The sequence below is a fragment of the Setaria viridis genome, chromosome 7, assembly GCF_005286985.2.
Source record: "Setaria viridis chromosome 7, Setaria_viridis_v4.0, whole genome shotgun sequence".
Taxonomy (NCBI): Eukaryota; Viridiplantae; Streptophyta; class Magnoliopsida; order Poales; family Poaceae; genus Setaria; species Setaria viridis.
Genome location: NC_048269.2, coordinates 28,222,194 through 28,244,800, shown reverse-complemented (window position 1 = coordinate 28,244,800; position 22,607 = coordinate 28,222,194). Strand labels below are relative to the sequence as shown.

General features: G+C 44.1%; 2 protein-coding genes across 2 annotated transcripts; both read right to left on the bottom strand.

The window, feature by feature from the left end:
• Positions 1–11,486: 11,486 nt before the first annotated feature.
• Positions 11,487–12,528, bottom strand: LOC117862542 (uncharacterized). The gene is made up of 2 exons (XM_034746033.2): positions 12,490–12,528; positions 11,487–12,401 (listed from the first exon to the last, which is right to left on the bottom strand). The coding sequence occupies exons 1-2, from the start codon at positions 12,526–12,528 to the stop codon at positions 11,622–11,624; spliced, it is 819 nt and encodes a 272-aa protein (XP_034601924.1). The 3' UTR covers positions 11,487–11,621.
• A 123-nt stretch (positions 12,529–12,651) lies between these two features.
• Positions 12,652–15,042, bottom strand: LOC140223503 (uncharacterized). Its single transcript, XM_072295343.1, has one exon. The coding sequence runs from the start codon at positions 15,040–15,042 to the stop codon at positions 12,652–12,654; it is 2,391 nt and encodes a 796-aa protein (XP_072151444.1).
• Between the last annotated feature and the right edge of the window lie 7,565 nt (positions 15,043–22,607).

The window sequence follows — 22,607 nt, the reverse complement described above, 5'->3', positions numbered from 1 at the left end:
AGGCCGCCGGCCGGCTGGCCGTCAACTGGGACTCGAGAGAGCCTGTCGGTGCTTCAGCGGCAGCGTAACTGCCGCGCGACGCGAGATGACAAGACGATCCCCATTCCCCAACCAACCCGGCGCCTCCGATCCCCTTCACTTTCACTGCGCTGCCGGCCTGCTGATCAGCGCAGGCAGCAGTCGCGGTACGATACGATCAAAGGCGGCTCCCTTCCATCCACGTGAGTGGCCCCCGCGCTGAGCGCCCCGCCCATTTCACCATCATTTTGACGGGACTTGCACAGCCATCCCTGATCATTTGAAGGGACGTGCCGTCGACTTGGGGTGGTTCAGGGATCAGATGCAGTGTGAAAGGCGAGTACCGCGCGACACTAGCTTTGGGGCAAAGCGTTGAATCATTAGCTTGGGTTGTTGCTTCGATTTTAATAGCAGATCTAGGTAAAAGTTATAGTAACAAGGGTTGTTCATCGAATACAGCACGGTGTTAAATCTGGGTGGAAGAACTGAACACGTGGACAGCAGAGAGGTAGAGCTACTACAAGCCATAGCCAGAGTTGATCGCTGTCCTCGTGGCTTAACTTGCAGGCTGGCACTGATGATGCATCTGACCATCTGACTGGCTACGTTGGTACTGGTACTTTTCTTGTTTCCCGACTTGCAGACATAACTCAGCTGCCCCAACTCCCTTTTCTATTTCTCTAGTGGAAGTGAAACACGCACGTGATATAAAAAAGATTACATACAAAATATTTATATAGCTATAATATATCATAATTATTGATATGTCAACATTCCATCATAATTAGCTATGGTCCTTATTTGCATCCTTTCACTTAAACTTTTACTAGACTTACAAAGAACTGGTTCCAACCATTTATTGGATGTTTACTATATTATTGAAAAAATCATAACATATAACAATTCAAAATAAAACTCTACCTCTAGTGGAATCATTAAACAATAATGTATATTTATAAAAAATCTAGTAAATAATAATTTTATATCTTTAGCAAGGATGTCCAAACGGTGAGAACATATTTTCAAAAAACTTGATAGGAAGAATTTTATATTTAGAAACCACAATATCAAAAAACTTAATCCAAACCATTTTGCAGGTATCTTTGTTAAACTTAACATATGATTTATACAAGATCCTCAAATGTAGCGCACATGATTTAAAAAATTCTAGTAAGCAAGAATTCTAAAAACATCATAAATTTTAGCATCACTACGTAATATTCTGATATTTTCTCACAACACTTTAAACGGAATTTCTAAGCACATGGAAATCATAAATATATTTCCATTTAAATTAGAGGCATGTACCTGAACAACATAAGAATAGAACAATACAAATTTCGGTATCTATGTAACCACAAGATTCAACCATCCAAACTTTGACACACTCTTTCATTGTCATTCGCAAAGTCAGGTCACAGCAAGAGGTTCCACACTTCTAAATCCTAACCACCATGTCCTAAAATAGTCTGTCGATGGGAGATGCCTATGATCCATAGAATGTTGAGTCCTTAATTTGAATAAAGTTACAAAAAATCTGCACTTTCTGATAGCCACTCCCTGGTGCTTTGTCCACCACATTTTCCATCAATATCATGTTCCTTGAAAATGCGTGCTTTGTCCACCACATTTTCCATCAATATCATGTTCCTTGAAAATGCAGATGACAATGTATATCACAAAGTAATTAGGAAACAAAATATTACTTGGTGGGAAAACTTTTATTTTCCTCTCTCAAGCACCTCTCTTCATCTAACCCTAGAATAAAAAGGTGAATCTGATACACCTCTTCTCATTTATAAACATTATCTATAAAAGGAGTTTTATAAAGCACGTGAACTCTTTCCACTGAAATCATTTTACGAAGGCTATTTTAAAAGAGCAAATCCCACAAAATCCTGAGTAAGAATGATGCATCACGTTGAAGTTCTAGTGTACTTTCTCATCATGACCTACCATATGAAACTGCAATCTAGAGTTAAAAAGACATAACAAGTAGACAAAGTTTATAATTTAACTCAAATAAAATAAATTCTAACTGCATAGTTAAACAACCAATAGAATTATTGATATAGACCTATTGATTGTGAAAATGATAAAAAAGAACTATTGCAAGCAGCAAGCATCCCGATGGGACTTAACGCTAAGGGGTGTTATAGGGCAGTGGCTTGGTGCGAGCCTCCATCTCCAACATGGAGCTTGGCTTTCTTTTCATTTTTTGAAAGATTGGAGCTTGGCAGCTCTACTGTTGCATAATGTCAAGTTCGCACTGCCACAAGCTTCTTCTCATGTTCAGAAAGAACAAGACTGGAACATGCAGAAATAGCTTACATAGGAATAAAACACTCCTTTAATGACTACGGAACTATGACAGCGACCTAATAAGTAAATAAAAAATAATAATATTTCAACCATTCTTATTATTGTTAAATAAAAGCAACACTATGCTTCAGACATTCAGAAACCACCTGCTACATTTTGAGCACGATGGTTGTATCATGTATAATCCATAAATAGCTACCATTCAAAAACTACCTGCAACATTTTGAGCACTCCTCCCATCCGAACCAGAAAAAAAAAAAGACCTCACAGAAGCCTGCAGGCACAACAATTTTATCCATTACATGTTTTTCCAGCATTCACAATCAACACAAGACAAATCTCATTTATAACCAAAACATGTATGCATCTCCATTCCATTATTGTCGTTTTTCCTCAATCTTCTCCATAGCATCACTACAAGTTCGCCGATTTGTCTGGTGGAGATGCCCTTTAGATGACGTCACAAAACTTTTGTGCGACGAGGACGCGTCGCAGTGTGCGGCACTGAGGCCGTAGCTGAGCTTCTTGAGCCGTGCGGTGATCTTGTCGAAGTGGACCGACTTCTGCCGCCCGTCGCCGCCACCACCCTGCCCGCGTTTTGGGCTTTCAGGATGGAGGTGATCTCAAGATTGGCTGGGGAGGGAAGGGGTGACTGGTGACGGCGGCGTGGATGGATGGGCGCGACAGGAAGGAAACAAACATGAAAGAGAAGCATGATTTGCAGGCGGGGTTGGGTGGGTACGGCGGGCGGGTAAGGGCGGGCGCGGTGAAAAAAGATAGGTGATTTCGGCAGAAATATTTTCCTTCATCCAAAATTTTTGTCATCCCACCTTTCGTCAATCCTTTTCGTCCTCCCATAGTCTGTCTGGTGGGTCTCTATGAGGGTAGGGGAAGTTAAGTATGGGTGAGAGTTGTTTTCAATTTTCTCCTTTCTTGTAGTATAAATTAACTTATTTTTTCCCTATAGCCGTAGTATGGTAGCATCTTATCATTGTTTTGAGTCAATCAAACTGAAGATTCAGAGATGCCTCCTAATCTCCAACAAATAGTTTTTCCTTTTTTTGAGCAGTTGAGACCTGCGCTTCTAGGCATAGGGATACTGGATTACTGGTACGTACGGTTCCGCAAAAAATTTGCAATATGTAGCCAACTGTCAGATTAGGCCCACGTGTCAGTAAACATTGCACATGCCACTGAGGCCATGTTTAGTTCACTCCAAAATCCCAACTTTGGCACTATGCAAAAAGAAGATTCCCCATCACATCAAACTTGCGGTACATGCATGGAGTACTGAATGTAGACGAAATCAAAAACTAATTGCACAGTTTTGTTGTACTTTGCGAGACGAATCTTTTGAGCCTAATTAGTCAATATTTGGACAATAATTCACAAATACAAACGAAACGCTACAGTGTTGCTACAGGAATTTTGGTTGCCCAAACACTACTAGGGAAGTGGTCATCAATGACGCTCCCCTTTCGTCACCGAAGACTACACAATCGTCACCGACTACTTTCTGTGACGAAGTGGTGACGAAAACAGTTTCGTCATGGAATGAGCGTCATTGATTACGTATGGTGACGAAACGTCCATTTTTCGTCACAGATGTGTTTTCAATCAATGACGAAACGTGCATCGTCACAGAAAGGATTTCATTCTATGACGAAAGGTTTTCGTCGCCGATGTTCCCTGTTTTCGTCATAACATACCGCTCTGTTAGGCTGCCAAACGGCGTTTGCTACGCTGGCAGCTGACGTGTCCCACCACGTGGCAGTGACGTGGCTGATGACTGGACTGACACGTGTCGCTGAGTCTACTGGCACGTGTCGCTTGCCGTGGCAGCTGACGCGGTTGTCACGTGGTGGATGACGTGGCCAGTGGATAGAATGTCCACGTGTCACTTGTTGTGGGGGCCACGTGGCATCCTGTGATTATTCAACGTGTCGCGCTGTTGTAGCTTCTCATTTTCATCACAGAACAGCATATGAAGTCATCACAGAACAAAATATACAATCGTCACAAAGACAACATTTCTGCTCAGATGGTCAGTCTGATTTCATTAGAAAATACAAATAATATAGACATCACCAGCAGCTAACAGATCCAGTATTCCAATTACCATACAACTTAATCAAGACTACTAAACTCAGTTCATCAGCAACTAAACTCAATTCAACAAACTCAGTTCACCAAACTTAGTTCACCAACAGTACAAACATATCACATACCATGGATTTCATCACTACCAACTTAAGTGCTAAACAAAATGACCAACCACCAGCAGGAAACTAGAAGCACCAGCTTGCCAACAACTCAGTTCACCAAACTTATTTCACCACCAGCACATAAGGATTGCATATCCATCAGGAGCACCAGCTTGCCAACAACTAGAAGCTACAGTTTGTGGTCTTGGCAACCACCAGCAGCGCTCATGTCGAAGAAGCATTGTTGAGGGACAAGATACGCTTGAGCAGCGCATTGTTCTCCTCCATTGCCTTGGTGTTAATCTCAGTCAGCTTCTTCATCTCCTCCAGCTCTCTTTCTGTCCTCGCCAGCTTCTCCTCAGCTTCTTCACTTCTCTTCTTGAGATCCTCGAGTTCATCTTGTACAGCAGCCTTAGCTTCAGCTGCTAGTTGTTCCCGTAGCTCGATTTCATTTGATGATGATGATGCCTGGGAGGTTCCCACTGGTTTGATGCCAACACTCTTCAGGAAACTGTTTGAGCTGTTCTTGGGGAGCACCTGGGACACAACCTGCACACTTGATACTCTTGTCTCACCTTCAGCCACAGGTTGTGCCCTCAAAGCTTCCATATTAGTCCAAAACAACAATGATCCATCATTAGTTGATAATTATTGCATTAATCTGAGGAGGAAATATAAGTCAAGATGTATTTTATAAAATAAAAACAGCAAGATGTGTACTAGAGGTAGAATAAAATATAGCATAAAGGACAAAAATATGTCTCTATTTCAGTAGCAGATCAGCACCACAAGCCAATCCAATGAAATGCAATGATTCTATTGTACTGTTACCAGAACATGATCAGCCTGATCAGCATGCTTGTTTCCAATTGCTAAGGCTGCAGCATCACTAAGCTTAAATATTTTAGTGTAAAATTCAAAGTGATGATGTAGACTAGACATCCTTAAGATTTAGATAGCAGTGCTAATTTTATTTGGAAATTCAGATAGCAATGTAGCATGTAGTATTAAAGTCAGAACCCTTGCAGTAAAAATCTAAAAATTGTAACCTGGTATATGCATATGCTTGTACTTGCAGTGTAAATCTGAAGATTGCGGCATCTATGAATAATACAAGCCAAATTGATTGTGACATCAGAGAAGTATCAATGTGGATTACTCTAGTGTTGTCAAACTTTTGAACAATTCATTCTCTAATCAATCTAGATACAGTTTCAAACTACATATAATCAATCTGGATAACCAATTGCAGCCATTCTCTCTTATTATCATCAACTAACATGCATGGATACTTGTTTTTACTTGTACATGACCATCTCAACTATATTTTTGTAATCAATAATCCTAGCAGGGTGGGTCTAGTGATGGAGCTAAAGGTGATTTTACAACTTTATTTTTGTAATCATCAACTAACATGCATGGATACAGATGCAGAGACTTACAACTGCTTCTCTTGCTGGTTCACTAAGACCATGTTTGGAGCTGGTATGGCAGGAAGTGAAGGCCTCCACCACATCAAGTTCTTCATGGGTATCTGTGCTAGGTTCTGCATTGTTCCTCTGATGCTTCTGTTTCACAGAGAATCAATTGCAACAAAGTGTCATCAGTCTTATGATACAAAGTCAGTCTTATGTAGATAATCAAATACTTACATATGCATGTAAGTGTGCCACATAGCTGCGAGAACCCGTAGTCTGATGATACTTGACTTTACCACGATTTAGCTTGTACTTTTCACTTGTTTCCTATAAGAGAATTAAATGTCAGATGAGATCATTGGTTAACATTGAGAAGATAATTTGGAAACTGACTGAGAAATGATAATTGACAAGAATAAAATATACCATGTTCTTTGGATCAGACCACTTTGCAACTAGTGCCCTCCACTGTTCATCAGACATGCAGTTAACTGGAGAAGTTTTGCTAATCTCATTAGCACTTACACCATTGAAGTATTTCTGCTTGAGCCGATAACGCCTTTGTCGCACCCCAGAGCGCATCACATCGGTGCAAGCATCGTCTGTCGGCTTGTCGTTAGTGTTAATCGCCAAGCGCCCCTAGTCATTTGACAATTCCATAAGTTAGTTAATTTAGGTTTAGCAGGTCTACAAGTTTACCAAGAAAACAATATTGCACTTACAGAGAGCTTTCCCACAAAATTTTTGTAATGTTGATCATCCTTCTTATATAATTTCCAATGTGGTAGCACAGGAACCTTATCCCGAATGATGACACCAGCCTCAGATGCAAACTTGGCTGCTTGAACAGGTTCATGAGGCCTTTTTTTCCCTTCAGCAACAGCTACGGGCATTCTCCTTCCCATAGCTTTTGTCATCCTGTCCAGCTGTGTTCCCTTGGTGGGTGGCCTGGGTCTCCTTGGGGCTCTCTGTGCAAGAGCTACAAAATATAATTTGCAGTTAAATGATTTAGTTTCATGGAAATCAGCAAAAGAGTTGATCTATTTCAATGATAAAGAAACAATAACTTGCCTTCAGTGTCTACATCAGCATGTATCATGTCTTGAGCACCAGCTCCACTATCTTCCTCTGTCGCTATAATGTCCTCAACACCAGTTCCATTGCCCTGCTCTGCATCTGTAAAAGAACTTGGTGGTATTTCATCTTGACCATCTGTAGGAGCATGTTCACTCTGCCCATCTCTTGCTGACAGTTGAAGCCTTTTTGATGTTCTTAATTCGGCCCTAGTAGGTTGCACCTGCGAACCTTGAGGTGCCATCACTCTCTTAGTAGCCCTAACTCCCGGAGCCATGTTGGAAACTCTCTTCTTCTTTGAAGCGAGGACTTTTCGCTTATAGCCTGCAGGACACTGTGGGAAAAATGTAGTAAGTCATGTGCATTAATAAACAAGAGCATATATTAAAGATCATGTAAGAAAGAAAGAATAGGTATCTACAAAGCAAGGGCATATATTAAAGAACAGTTTAAAAACAATCTAATGCAATGCAAATTTTTCCTAGCCAGTATTTTGAAGATAGAAGAAGCACCTTAGTGGGTTGTGGCTGCTCATCAGATTCAGTGTCATCATCATCACTATCTCCTTGATCATTGTCCTCAAGGAGAAATTCCGATGAATCCGAATCTTCACTATTTGTTTTCTGGTTTGCTGATTTTTTCCCCTTCTTTGTTGCAGGTTCAGGTACAGAATTATTAAATTCAGTAGATAGATTTAGCAGTCCAAGTGCTTCAAACACCTTAGCATTCTCCGCTATTTGTGCATCCCGCCTTCTCTCATAATCAGTTTTTCGAGGTTCTTTACTTTCATTTACCCTTGTATCTATTACAATAAGAAAGTACAGCAGTGAAACAGTGATTGACGTTAACTTGCTACTACCAGTCCATGTTGGAAATTTTAGGCAGTAAGAAATTTCATTACCAATGCAACTATAAGAAAGGTGACACATTCAGATCAGTGACACAAGAAGTAGTTATGTTCAGTTCTGAAAGTCTATTCCCATGTTGTCTAATCTAGGTGTTTCTCACCAACGGGTTGTAAGGTATTAATACTAAGGATCATGCTTATATGGACACAAGAAGTATTAACACAATCATAAGGGCTCAAAACAATAAGGAATACTAGCAGTGCCTAAAATTAAGATTGTCAATCCTTTCGAAATGCCTAAGTTAATTATCACAAGAGGCATACCATTATGATGATTTTGGAACATCATCAATACACAACCACTATTATGATTCAGCCTCTTATTCAACTGCTACTGCACCCATTTAAAAGATCTAGGTTTTACTTTACTATGCAGTGCAATTGATTTAGAAGTAGTAAAGTTCAGTTCTTATAGTCTACTAACAGGTTGTCTTATCTAGGTGTTTATCACCAACAGGTTGTAGGGTAGTAATACTAAGGATCAAGATTATATGGACACAAGAAGTATTAAAAAAATCATAAGGGCTAGCATCACAACTATCAGAGTACAATCAGTATGATTGCAATACAACTTCTAAGGATCAGCACATATACAATATGGCACTGAAATCCACTCGACCTACCACACAGTAAGATATGGAATCAGAAAAAGTACAGGACATGTATAAATAAAATAGCCATCTTGCTATTGTAAAAGTTTGGGCTCAAAACAATAAGAAATACTAGGAGTGCCAGAAATTAGGATTGTCAATCCTTTCAAAATGCCTAAGTTAATTATCCCAAGAGGCATACCATTATCATGATTTTGGAACATCATAAATACACAACCACTATTATGATTCAGCCTCTTATTCAACTGCTACTGCACCCATTTTAAAAGATCTAGGTTTTACTTTACTGCGCAGTGCAATTGATTTCAGATAACTAAAACAGGAAAGGATAAGTGGATAACAGCCACAAAAATTCATCAAAGTGTTGTTGCATTGTACTGTGTTGTTGCATTATATCTCATGTATTGTGCACCTAAACCAGAGCACCAACAAAATTGTAGTACTACTTGAACAAATAACAGAACACGTTGTGGCTTACCTTGATCTTCTTCTGCAGACCTCTTCCTACCTTGACCTCTTGTTGCCACCATTGCGGTTGTGCCTTAGTTGCGGATGTAGACAAGTTTCTTGGCGGCTATAGTCGACAAAGTGGAAGAAGACGTGGTGCGGTGAAGCCCAGTCGACGGGGAAGCAGATCCACCGGCGGTGATTGATGGCGGCGGCGACGCAGCTCGTGGGAGAGGAAGTAGGTCGCTGGCGGAAGTGAGCCACCTGCGGCGGCTAGGGTTCCAGAAAGGGGGAGGGATACAGAGGACCACTGGTGGACGCAGCTCGTGAGGAGGTCGTCGATGGCGGTGTGCCGCCGGCGGCGGCTAGGGTTGGAGACTTGGAGAAATGGATCGGGGTGGGGGGAGTGGATGACTGGAGGATGGGTTGACGAGTAGTGGGGGATATGGATAAATAAATCGGTGTTTTGGGCTTTTGGCGGTATTTTTTTCAGGAGTGAATTCTTTTGGCGCCCTCGGTGGTTGCGCTCGCCTCTTTTAGTCGATGCTTTATATATTACATTAGTATAATAATGCTTAATGATTAACCTCAATTATTTGAGAATTCTTATTACATGATTTTTCTTTTATTGTAGTTATTTTGTGAATACATAAAGGATAAAATCTAGAATATCTTAAGATGGATAAAATAATCTTATAATGATTAACCTCAGATTTTCATTCATTATTCATAGATTTTCATTCTATCGTGCTGGGCTCATGGGCTCGGGCTTTATGCCCATCTATAAATTTGGCTTTGTGATAATGTGCAAGAAAACTATCTTAGATTGAAATAAAATTTTGTTATAATCATTATAGTCCAAAGTGAGGTGTCCATGCAAAGCTTTAGATTTTTTAGCTAGCTTAGTTTATTTTAAAATTTATTCCTTCACTAATCCAACAAAAAGTTACAATAATAGGGTAAATTGGTCCAAAAATCACATCATAGACACACAACATCATAGTTTGATTCCACAAACATCCCATTAAAATTTCAAATTGTTTTGACAAGGTGGTACTATACAACTTGTAAAAGCATGAACAACTCTCACTTAGGTATTAGTTGAAACTTTATTGTCAACATTATGCACAACCCTCACTTAGTTTTTTAGCTATCTTAGCATATTTTAACAATTATGCTTCACTAATCCAACAAAAATTTCAATAATAGGAAAAATTGGTCAGAAAATCGCACAGATGCACAAAGCATCATAGTTTGGCTCTATAAACATCCCATAAAAAATTCAAACGATTTCGACAAGGTGGTAGTATACGTCTTTGTACAAGCATGAACATGGCTCACTCGTGCCAATGATACATGTGAGGTGCAATATTAGTGCATGCCCATTTTGTCAAAATCATTTCAAACTTTGTTTTAGTAGAAGCAATATTAGACAAATTAATCATCTACCAAAAAAATGGAGCATAAAGAAAAAATATAATCATTTCAAATTTTGTTTTAGTAGAAGCAATATTAGACAAATTAAACATGTACCAAAAAAATGGAGCATAAAGAAAAAAATATAACAAAAAATTGGCTCCAACAGGGTTCGAACCTGGGAGCTCAGGGTGAATAACATGAGCCTTACCGTTGCGCTACTCAAGTGTGTTCGGCTGTACTCGAGCACAATTTTAATTAAACCAAATTTAGTTAACGTTCTTTTCTATACCCCCTCCATCCCTGTGTTCCCAGTCCAAATGTGAATGCATCTGCGTTTGATCATGACTCTGAATGTGAGCCCAAATCTGAATGTGTGTTTGAGTTTGAATCTGAGTTTGAATGTGTTACTATGTCAACCTCTGTGGCTTTTATGATGGGTTGGTTAGTGAGTTCCCACTGTGGCTTGTTTGGTTGCAAGGAACAGACTAAGCTCTGTACCACCCATGAAGCATGTTGGCAAGCATGTTCTGATTAGTCAGTGCATATGTAAATGAAAATAGAGAAGTGATCCATACTAGAATTTAGGATAATCATGTTGGGAGAACCAAGTAAACAGTGGGACATGATACTGATGCATACTATGTCAACCTGGCCATTTCAGCTAAAACAAGCTTTCAGTGTGACTGGTCCATACTAAAACAACAATGCCATTTCAACTAAAACAAGCTTTCAGTGTGTACTACTGTTGTAATACATTTGTTCTGCTCCAGTTATGCCATAGTACATGTCTTTCCATTATTTAGTTAATTCCACTGGCCTATTGGAAATTGTTTAATATGAAACTAATTAGTCAGAATCAGCCATTGTTGTCCCCTTCTTTGTTATAATTAGTCAGCATCAACCATTGTTTAATATTTAGTTAATTGTCTTCTACTAAACTGTACTCTGCAATTCTGGAAGCAGATTTCAGTGAGCTAAATTGACATGTAAATGAACTATAGTTCAGTCACTTGGAAAGATGTCTCTGAGTTCAAGCACAGTTGAATAACTTATGATAAATGAAATATGCAGGCACACAATTCAATGCATTTCTGGAAGCAGATTTCAGTGAGTATGTTGTCTTGCAAATGAAAATAGAGATACCAAAAAAAGAATAAATACAAAAATGTTGGGAAAACCAAAACAGTAGAAATCATTATCTTCAATCAGAATCTTCATCGTCTAGGGACATGTAACCATTGTTCTCATTGCCACCATCACTACAGTACTGCTCTGCTGTCTCATCTTCCTCCTCATCCTCACTATCTAAAGGAATACTAGGTTGCTTCTTGCTTTTTATAAGGCATTCTAAATTTCCTTCAATTATAATGGCTTCTCCACCTTCAATATTCTGCAAGACCTCATTTTCACCACCTGTTTGCACTACATGTTCAGTATCAGAACCATAGTCATCCTGATGCACATCATGACTGGCCTCATTTTTTTCAGACACATCATAAATATTTCTATGTTCAAATTTCTGCACAACTCGCCAATCCTTACCTAAAGATGTGTCTTGCATGTAAAATATCTTTTTCGCTTGAATCGCTAAGATGAAAGGATCATTCTTGTACCATAATGACTGTACATTGATGGATTTGAAATGTTCGTCATCTCGAAGGCCTCTCGTCTTGCCTTCTAGATTGAACCAATCGCATCGAAATAGAACCACCGTCCGACGGACTTGCAGATTAGAGTTATATTCCAACTCAATTACCTCTTTAAGGACTCCATAAAAATCAACGTCTTTCCCATTATGTGAACCTTCAGTCATTACACCACTATTTTGTGTCAGAAGGAACTTCTCACGATCCACAGTGCTATACCGCACCCCATTGACCTTGCAAGCTGCACAAGTCTTAACTCGCAGATCTGGGCCACATGAGAGTGCCCACAGTCCTTCGCTAACCGATTCTGGATTGTCCTTGCTTTTCTTTGCAATCTGTTACAACAAAAGTAAACAGTTTATCAGTCAAGGTTGGATACTAGTTCATATAATGAACCTACAAACACAATATGTACTGACTTACATGGCACTTAAACCACTTTGCAAATCCTTTTTCAACCATTCTCTCAACATCACGTGCACCTTGCTTTTTTAGATCGTCTCTGTACAAGCTGCAGGGAAAAGTTTAGTCATAAGAATAATTTTAAAATTAAAAAAAACAAAAACTCAAACACCTAAATGATACTTACTCCACATATTCCTCAACTTCGGCACAATTATTTAGCACATACCAAACTAACTTATTTAGGACAACATCATCAATGTACTGCCTCCTATCAGATCCAACAAGAGTAACACCATGCTTAAAAACAGATATGTCATTAGGCAATGGCACCTGTCTATCACTACCATCATCACGGTTAAATCTAGTGTCAATATCCTCCATATACCTAGAACAAAAAGTCAAGGTGTCACTTGCCATATATGCGTTAGCAATTGATCCTTCCGGTCTACCCCTGTTGCTTACAAAATTCTTCAAAGTGCCTAGCCGCCTTTCTATAGGGTACATCCATCCGTACTGAACAGGTCCTCTAAGCAGTGCCTCATCAGGAAGATGGACGGCCAAGTGCACCATGACATCAAAGAAGGCAGGTGGAAATATTTTCTCAAGCTTGCATAGGATCAATGGAATCTCTTGTTTCAGCCGTTTCACAACATCAATCCTTAGATTTCTACTGCATAGTTCCCTGAAGAAGGTCCCGAGCTCTGCAACTGCTTCATATACATCCTTCCTCACCAGTCCTCTTAGGCCAGCAGGTATGATTCTTTGCAGGAGTATGTGGCAAGAATGTGTTTTCAGCTTTCCCTGGACCTTCGAACCATCTTCACTTATGTATCTTCCTAGGTTGGCCGCATATCCATCAGGAAACTTGATACCTTTGAGAAACTTGCAGAATGCAATTTTTTGATCCTTCCCCAAGACATACGGAGCAGGTGGAGCAATGACTGAGTTGCCATGCTGCTGCAAGTGAAATTCAGGTCTTATGCCCATATCATACAAATCTAGCCTAGCATTGGTTGTGTCCTTGGTCTTGCCCTGTACATTGAGTAATGTGCCAAGAATGTTTTCACATATGTTTTTCTCTATGTGCATCACATCAAGATTATGTGGAAGCTTTAGATGTTGCCAGTATGGCAATCTCCACAACCCAACTTTGCGGCTATAAATCCTTGGACCCTCATTGCGCTTCCTTTTATTTCCAGTAATGTTAGGATGCTTCCCTGGCCTGACATCTTTCACCTTCTCTAGCTCCTCTAGGACCTCATCCAAAGTGAACTTGCCTGGCTCATCTTTGTTTTCACGCTTACCATTGAAAGCCAAACTTCTCCGCCATGCATGTCCCCGAAATAGGTAACGACGGTGTCCAATGTAACATATCTTATTCCTTATTGCCAGAGACAACGGATCCTTGTCGCAATGAATACATGCATAATACCCTTTTGTTGTTCGCCCGGATAATGTGCTCAGCGCTGGATAATCATGTATACACCATAGCACGATAGCACGAAGGTCAAACTTCTTACCAGTACAAGCATCAAAAGTGTTGACACCTTTCCATAGATCAATCAGGTCTTCAATTAGGGGCTCAAGGAACACGTCAAAATCCTTTCCTGGAGATTTTGGACCTGGGATGAGTAATGCCATAAAGCAGTTTGCTGGATTCACACATTCCCATGGTGGGAGATTCAGCGGTGTTAGAAGCACTGTCCACATACTGTACTGGGTACTCATGTTGCCAAATGGATTGAATCCATCGGTAGCTAAGGCAAGCCTCAAGTTCCTCGGGTCTCGTGCAAAATCTGGAAATTTCCTGTCAAAGTCCTTCCATGCTTCCCCATCAGCTGGATGGCTCATTACATTGTTGACTGGCGTCCTCTTTTTCTGGTGCCATTGTGTTTCTTCAGAAGTTCGCTTTGAAGCAAAAATTCTTTTCAACCTTGCCACAAGTGGAAAATGCCTCAACACTTTCTGTGGAACCTTCTTGGTCCCAGTTTCATCTTGCCATCTAGATGCCTTGCATACTGGACACACATTGTATTCATCATACCTCTTCCGAAACAACACACAATTGTTCGGGCACACATGGATGTTTTCATAGCCAAGACCCAATTCTCTAAGATATTTCTTGGCCTCATCATATGATTTTGGCAACTCACTCTGAGGGTATCCTTCTGACATCAACTTGATCATCGCAGAAAATGCTGTATTGCCAATTCGATAACGAGACTTGATATACAACATCCTCACCAAAAAAGAGAATTTTGAGTGCCTAGATCCTGGGCTAAGTGACTTCTTCGCATCTTCAAGGACTCTTGCAAACATTGGTTGTTCTCCCTCTGCCTCTGCTGCAGCATACAACTCACCAATCATCTCTGGTACTCCGTGATCCTCATCATAGTCATCATCGGCCACATCCGCATGTGTCCCAAAGTCATGATCCCTTCCTTCGACATGCTGCTCCAAATTCTCAACCACTTCAGTATCCGCCGACTCCCCATGATGAATCCACCTCGTGTAAGTAGCTGACATTCCATAAATGTGTATATGGTCACTTGCCTCATGCTGAGACTGCATTTTTTGATTTAGACATCTGCTGCACGGGCAAAGTATCTAGCTGTCTTTGGGGTATCTTTCACTAACAAATTGCATGAACCCTTCGACTCCTTTCACATATGCAGGTGTGAACGGTGCCCCAAAAATCCAGCTTCTATCCATCTGTTGTGACAATACAATAAACATTGTGCAAAGTCCTTAAATCCCAATAATATATTCAATGAAATTCTAAAACACATCAAAGACATACATACATGTAAAAAAACTAAAAAAAAATCAAACCTTGTACTGTACTCGTGCCACTCACGCCGCCGCAGCTCTGTTCCAGGCGTGGCACCGCTGATCGGAGCTCCTCTGCTCGCACAAAGTCGCCGGCCAGACCTGCTCTGTCCAACAGGCGCAGCAGCTACTAGGTGCTCCTCCACCCAACCAACGATCGCCGGCGTCGCCGCTGCTCTATCCCACGGCCGTCGCCGCTGCTCTATCCCACGGGCGCCGCCGCTGCTGCGCCCTACGGACGTCATCGCGATCAGACGTCATGGACGTATGATCGCCCAGTAGCCACGGACGTATACACGATCGTGTACAGGGCCCATCAGGCCCATCGATAAAAAATATTCCAAAATAACTTTTTATACCTACAAAAGGAAAAACGTGTACATCAGGGACACAAAGTGTCGAGAGCTCCAGCGGTAAGGCTCCTCCCTTTCTAGCATCAGGTCTCGGTTTCGATCCCCCTTGGCCCCTTGAGTCATTTTTTTGCAAGGGAGGGGGCAGACTGCTAGTGGACCAAGGGCGTGGCTTGCAAGGGAGGGGGCAGACTGCTAGTGGACCAAGGGCGTGGGCCTACGGCGCCACGTGTACACCGCCACGGCCCGCTGGTGGGACCACATGGCCACTCCTCCATGTGGGACCCGCTGGTGGGACCACAATGCCACATCCTCAAAGTTGGGACCCACTAGTGGGTCTGCTTCGCCACGTCCTCCAGGTGGGACTCGCTGCTGGCTCCATTGAGCCATGTCCTTCGGGTGGTACACGACCCAACAAATCAATGACGATTTACTTTTGTTATTATATGACGATTATTCCAGTTTCGTCATTATTCTTCGCGGCAAAGCTCCGTCACCACTGACTAGTGACGATCCTACAACTTTCGTCATAGAATGCTACCATTCTGTGACGAAATTTGCAACCGTCACTACCTAATCGTCATTGATGAAAACATTTCTACTAGTGAAAGTTGGGCAACTAAACAAGGCCTGATATGCAGATATGCACAGAGCGCCGTCACGTGCGTGCCGTTCCTAACTGATGGGCCTGGGCCGAGCCGTCAGGTGCTTGGGGGAAGAACTTGGGCTTATCCCGCCGCGTATTGATACACATCAGCACACACGGCCCATCGGCCTTTCTACTACTACTGTATGTTTGGACTCCATGCACACCTCACCCGGAATTCGTATGCATCTTCCAATATTTAAGATTCGTGCAACGAATGAGGTCCTTCAGATCTGCATCAAATCCAAACCCTAGCCTCACTCCCTTTCTCCCCTCCTTGCGCCGCCGCCCCCGCGCCGGCCCCGCGGCTGCGCGCCTTTGCGCCGCTGGCCGGCCTGCTGCCTCGCGTGTCGCCACGGCCGGCTGGCGCCCCTCCTCGTGCCGGCCCCCGTGCGCGGCGCGCCGCCGCCCGCCACCGTGGCCCCCGCGTGGGCTCGCCAGCCGCTGCCCGCCCACCGGCAGCCGCTGGAGCTGGAGAAGAAGGTTGAAAAAAATGTTGGATCAATTTTTTTAAAAAATGTTGGTGCAATGTTTTTTCAAAAAATGTTGGATTCACCTTTTTCTAAAGAAATGTTTGCCTCAACTTTCTTCGAATAAATGTTGTATCAATTTTTTTGAAGAAATGTTGGTTCAATTTTTTTCAACAAATGTTGGTGCAACTTTTTTTTAAAAAAATGTTGACAATATTTTTTCAGTTAATAGATTTTGGTGGGCTTTCGGTAGCGTGTTGGGTGACGCGCAATTGCTGATCTATGCTGCGGCGTGCAATAATGAATTTTCGTGGGGTTTATAGATACATCTCGACCTTCCACAGGATGTACAGGACCCCCACGTCACGCCTAACGAACCGCATTGTACTCAGATCTTTGGACACGCATCATCCAATGATGATTCGAGCTCGTACCGCCACATGCTACTGCTTCCAACTCGTGATTAACCTCTACTGTACACTGTGCACGCCACTGGACATGTGAGCGCTTCGTACGTCCATGCATGGCTCAGAACCTCGGAGGGACAGGCTCGCTTGGACGCTACTTTAACATGTATCCACGCGAGCATCATTGGCCATGCACCACGCACGCCGGTGTCTCACGAGAGGCTGTGCTCGATCTGCTTTTTACCACTCGTTGACCTGGGAAAATTACGTAACCATCCATGTCGCGTAGCATGCCGCCAGCGGTCGCCGGTCGTGGCTCGTGAAGTTTTTTTTTATCTGATCTTCACTGCTGCAAAAAGGGTCGAGGAACGGTTGAAATAATATTTCAAGTGGCGGTCCTTCTACCCGCACCTAACTTTCGCAGCTACAAATAGCTGTTTGCAGGAGCAGGTAACAGGACCGTCCCTGCAAACCATTTTCTGGTGCGGGTGATTGAGTAGCCCGTCTTTGAAAACCCCATTTGAAGGGGCGGCTGAGGGGATGACCCACTCCTGCAAATGGCATGTGCGGGTCATCCCGTCACCCGCCCCTAGTAATCGATTAAAAAAAATAGCAGCCAAGTCCATGCCGACCGGCTGCCCCCAAAGCTGCAGCAGAGCCGGCCGACCGAGCCATCGGGACCCGCGCCACCCCCACTGCGGGGTGGATTAAAAATAGGAGAAATTGCCGCTAGCCGGCGGGCTGCCGAGGCCACGCCGGCCGGCCTTGCCGCCGGGGCCGAGCCGACGGCCTGCGCTTCCTAAGCCGCTCGACCGGAGATCATATGAAAAGGAAAAAATACATCCTTCAAACTTAACCCCCCCAATCCGTAACATCAATTAAAAAACTTGTATGTTTGTGATAACTAGATGATTTTAAATGAAAAACTTGTCAACTACAAAATTTTTGTATCTCATTAAACACTACCACTTTGATATAGAGCTTGTTCGCATCTGAGATCGTTTGAAAAATTAAAATTGAAGATTTCAAAATTAGAGAGTTTAGAATAATGTTTTGAGCTATTAAACAATTTTAATGAAAAGTATGTCAACCGCAAAGTTTTAGATCTAATCTAAATCTACAACTTTATATAAAGTTTGAACTCACCTATTATTCAAAAAATACATACTTTAAACTTAATCCTTCCGGTCCTTAACATCAAATGAAAATTAGAGAGCTTAGAATGACATTTTGAGCTATTAAATAATTTTCAATAAAAAATTGTCAAACTACAAAGTTTTAGGTCTTCTCGAGCTGTACCATTTTGATTGAAAGTTTGTCTTCATTCGAGATCATATAAAAAAGTTATAAATTTATTTCTACGGACCACTTTTATGAGTAGTTCATCACCATGTTCGGCTGGACTTATAAGTCGGCTGAAAAGCTGAAACAACTAATTTATTGTGAGAGAAAAACACTATTCGGTGACTGATAAGCTGAAGCGAACACAGCACATCTCAATCACCACTCCTGAAAATCATTTCAGGAGAAATGGTTCCCATTTCATTTCCTGAGGCGGTCACGGGAGGACCCGCCCCTACAGTAGCCCGCCGCTGGAAGAAAAACGGATTGCCCTACCAATTGTTTTCTAGCAGTGCTTGTGTCCGGTGGCAGCGTAGGGGCAGAGAGAGGTCAGTATAGCTGTAGGAGGCAGGGTGCGCGCTGCAGGGAGCGCTGCGTGCTCAGCCTTTTTCTGGGGCCTGGCCATGCTTGTGAAACCGCGTTCGTGTTTGGAATCCTTTTTGTATTTTCCAGGTGCATCGATCGCATCAGCTTGGTCTGAAGGGAGGCGCAGCGCAGCGCAGTCTTCTCGGCCCTTGTGCGCCCGTGGGGCGACGCCCGGCGTAGTGCAGAGCCAGCAAGATTTGCCGCTCCCTTCTCTGGAGTCTGGACCACAACCCCTGCATATTTGCAGCGAAGGCCGGGCTCTTCCTATCACGACTGCAAGAAAAGGAGCTAGCAGTGCCAGTGTGCAACCATGTAAAGATGATCGAAGTACGGCCATGGCCAGGGCCCCCGGGGTGGCGTCTCTCCTGGCATTCAAAAAGCTACAGTGTGTGTCCCATAATCACTGCCTGCCGTCACAACGATCTTAAACTAACTGGATCTAGATGTACCAGAGTACCTCCGATTTTATGCTAACCTTTTCTTGCACGAAGTGTACTGTGATCCTGGTTCAAATGATGCATCTAGTTCGCCTTCGATTTAGTCCTAGGTGTAATTCAATTTTATCAGTCCTTTGATTATGAATGCGAGAGGTTTCCTTTTTTTTTTTAACCCTGACGGTAGCCAACCGGCTTGTCGGCGCGCGGGCAGCAGCGAGGTGCGCGGCCCGGCCGGGGACACGCACACCGGCCTCCACTCGAGTCCCCCGGCGGGCAGGCCCCAGCTCCGGCGCCCGCTCCTGCTACCAGACATCCAGACGAGAAGTAACCCGGCAGGCACCAAACCATCCAATCCAATCAGGCAATCACCCACACCCACCCCGCCCGAACCCCAAGTCCCCCAACCCTCCTCCTCGGCTTTTAGCGCGCGTCACGTGATCGGCTGGCCCGCGCCGCAGCGCAGCCAGCCAGCCACCGGCAGCAGCACACCCCGCGGGCGCACGGCGCACCACGACGCTACCTCGCCAACGAGACGCGAACGCGACGCCGCGGCCTGCTGGGGCGCTGTTTTCGCCACGCCCCTCGGGCAAACCACCGTGAAATGAAATCCATGAGACCATGACGTGGTATAACCACCGCGCGCCGGGCGCCGCCGCCGCGAGCTCAGCTCGCTGGGTCTTGTCGTGGCATACAGATGCAGCCATGCAGGAGGGCTCAGGCCCCGACCCGATGCGGTTGGGCGACGTCGACGTGTGGAGGGTTGGCAGCGCGGAAGGCTCGTGAGTTGTGTGTTGTGGCCCTGCGCCCCGTGGGCCGCGCTTGCTCGCCGCCGCGTGCTGCCAGCCGGCGGCGACCACATGCCCAGCCCGAGGCAAATAGAACAAGACGTGCAAGTCCTCTGGCTAGCTACAGTCCTACTACTATAGTCTACTACTACTGGATGTGTTCGGCGGCGGGCTTCTACTAGGGTTCTGGAGTACTGGCGGTAATAAGTAATAGCCGGTTTACCACGGGCTTGGATCACCCAGTATTAGCGGTAGTAATAACCGGTTTACCACGGGCTTGGATCACGCAGCCGTGTCGTTGATCTGGTCCATGGATTGATCGGACGCGCGAGGGCAGCAGGACCGCATGAGTATGCACACGAGAAGTCAAGGCGGTCAATACACATGCACGGTTCTCGAGGAGGACATCACCGCGGGGCCCACGTGCGCGGGTGCAGGGCTGTGGGCTCTGTCGGGCTGGCCCCACCCCTACGGTGAGAACAGCTGGACCACGACGTCCCAAAACGACCTCAAATTGATGCAAGGCCAAGTTATTCCGTCTACTCTCGCACAGTGCCCCCCAATTTAACATGCCAACTGTCTACATGGAAACTTGGGCATCTACACCACACCGGGTTCTCCCTTGTCTTACAAGTCAACAAAAGCGGGTGTGGCTTCGATGTCACGAACGTAGCGTCGCTCTCGTCGCGCATGCACTGAGAAAGCAACATGATGTAGGAGTACACTGAGTGGTACTGCCCTGTAGCTTTGGTTCGATAAGAACATGAGTTGCCTTGCCTGTGGGTCTTGGGTACAGCCAGGAGCGATGGCTTGCTTTTAGAACCATCCTTTTTCTTCATCCTCTCAACCACCGAGTCCAGGCGACCTGGCGTGATGCCATTAAGTAATGGCATGCCCTGGACGTGGTAAAACGGTAAGATGAATTTTAACATTTTTACCAGCCAATTTGGCAACTGTAAACCACCGTACGAACAAGGATCAGCAAAATTAACAGCGGCTGACCGTAGCGGCGGCGCTCGCCTCGTTTGTCCGCAGCTGGAAGGAAGCATGCCTCCTCCCGGCCCATCACGTGTACCAGCTGTCCTGGGATGCCCAACCAGCGGCCAACACCTTCCCCGGCGCGCCCACATGGTCGCGGGCGGAGGACACACGGACCCGTCTCGCGTACAGGTGCCCTCAGCGGCGTACCACGAATCATACCCCCCGGCGATGAGGTGGCCGTGGGGCTCAATGGACCATGCTAATCCAGGAATTCGAAACCGGATGCGATGCATGCCGCTGTCCATTATCGTCTTATCTATCTGCCTTTTTTTTTTCCTTTAGAAAACCCTGTCGATAATCTATCTGTTCTTTGTGAGTTATGATCTTATCCGACTGCAATGCAGATCTTTTGGAGGCGTGGCAACTGGCAGCAAGTGCAAGCTATTCCTCGAGAAGATATTAGGGGTGTTTGGATCCTGAAGCTAAAGTTTAGTTCGTATCACATCGAATATTCGGATGCTAATTAGAATGACTAAATATGAACTAATTACAAAATTAATTGCAGAACCCCTAGGCTAAATCGCGAGATGAATCTATTAAACCTAATTAATCCATCATTAGCGAATGTTTACTGTAGTACCATATTGTCAAATCATGAACTAATTAGGCTTAATAGATTTGTCTCGCGATTTAGCCTAGGGGTTGTGAAATTGATTTTGTAATTAGCCTATATTTAATATTTCTAATTAGTGTCAAATATTCGATGTGACACGAGCATAGGGATCCAAAAATACTAGCCGCGCAATTTGGTTCCAGCTTTTTACATTTGTCTCTGCAGAGCTCTGCGTTTGACTGGCGGTCAACGTCAATCCGGGCTACGGTACTGTTGCTTTTCAAGGCCCGCCCCTCTGCCTGGTCAGGCTACTGCTACACAATTGTAGCTACCTCTAGCTGATGCTGCGCGTCTGCGACGATACTACATGCATGTCTTGTGCGGGTACATGTCGCGTACTGCACAGTCCTCCAAATAAAGAGCAGCGTTTACGTTTCGTTTCCATACCAGAAGTTGCTGCCTGGTTTCATACGTACGCGGCTGCGTTGTATGATGCGTCCATCACTCCATGGCTCCATGCTGTTCTGACTTCTGACTTGCAAGTGAATGCCTGCCTGCCTGGAGCCTGCCTGATCAGTGATCAAGCAGCTTCGAGGCGGATTTGACAAGACGCAGTAAGGAGGCGATCGGCACCTTGAACTGGCCTGCTGCCACCACTTGTTTTTGGATCTGGGTTCCAGTTCGTCAACTTCCATCTGATCTGAGTAGTTCGCGCCCGCTCGCATGCACCCGATCGTAAAGGCGATAAGACGGAACACGCAGCAGAGCGACATGGGTTGGAGCTTGGGTGCTTTGGCACGTTCATTTTTCAGCTCCAACATCGGCCATCCTGTGATCTGCTCTGATCGTGAATTCGTGATGACCTGATCAAAGAAGTGTCCATTCCCGGCATGCAACTCAAGCACGGAACC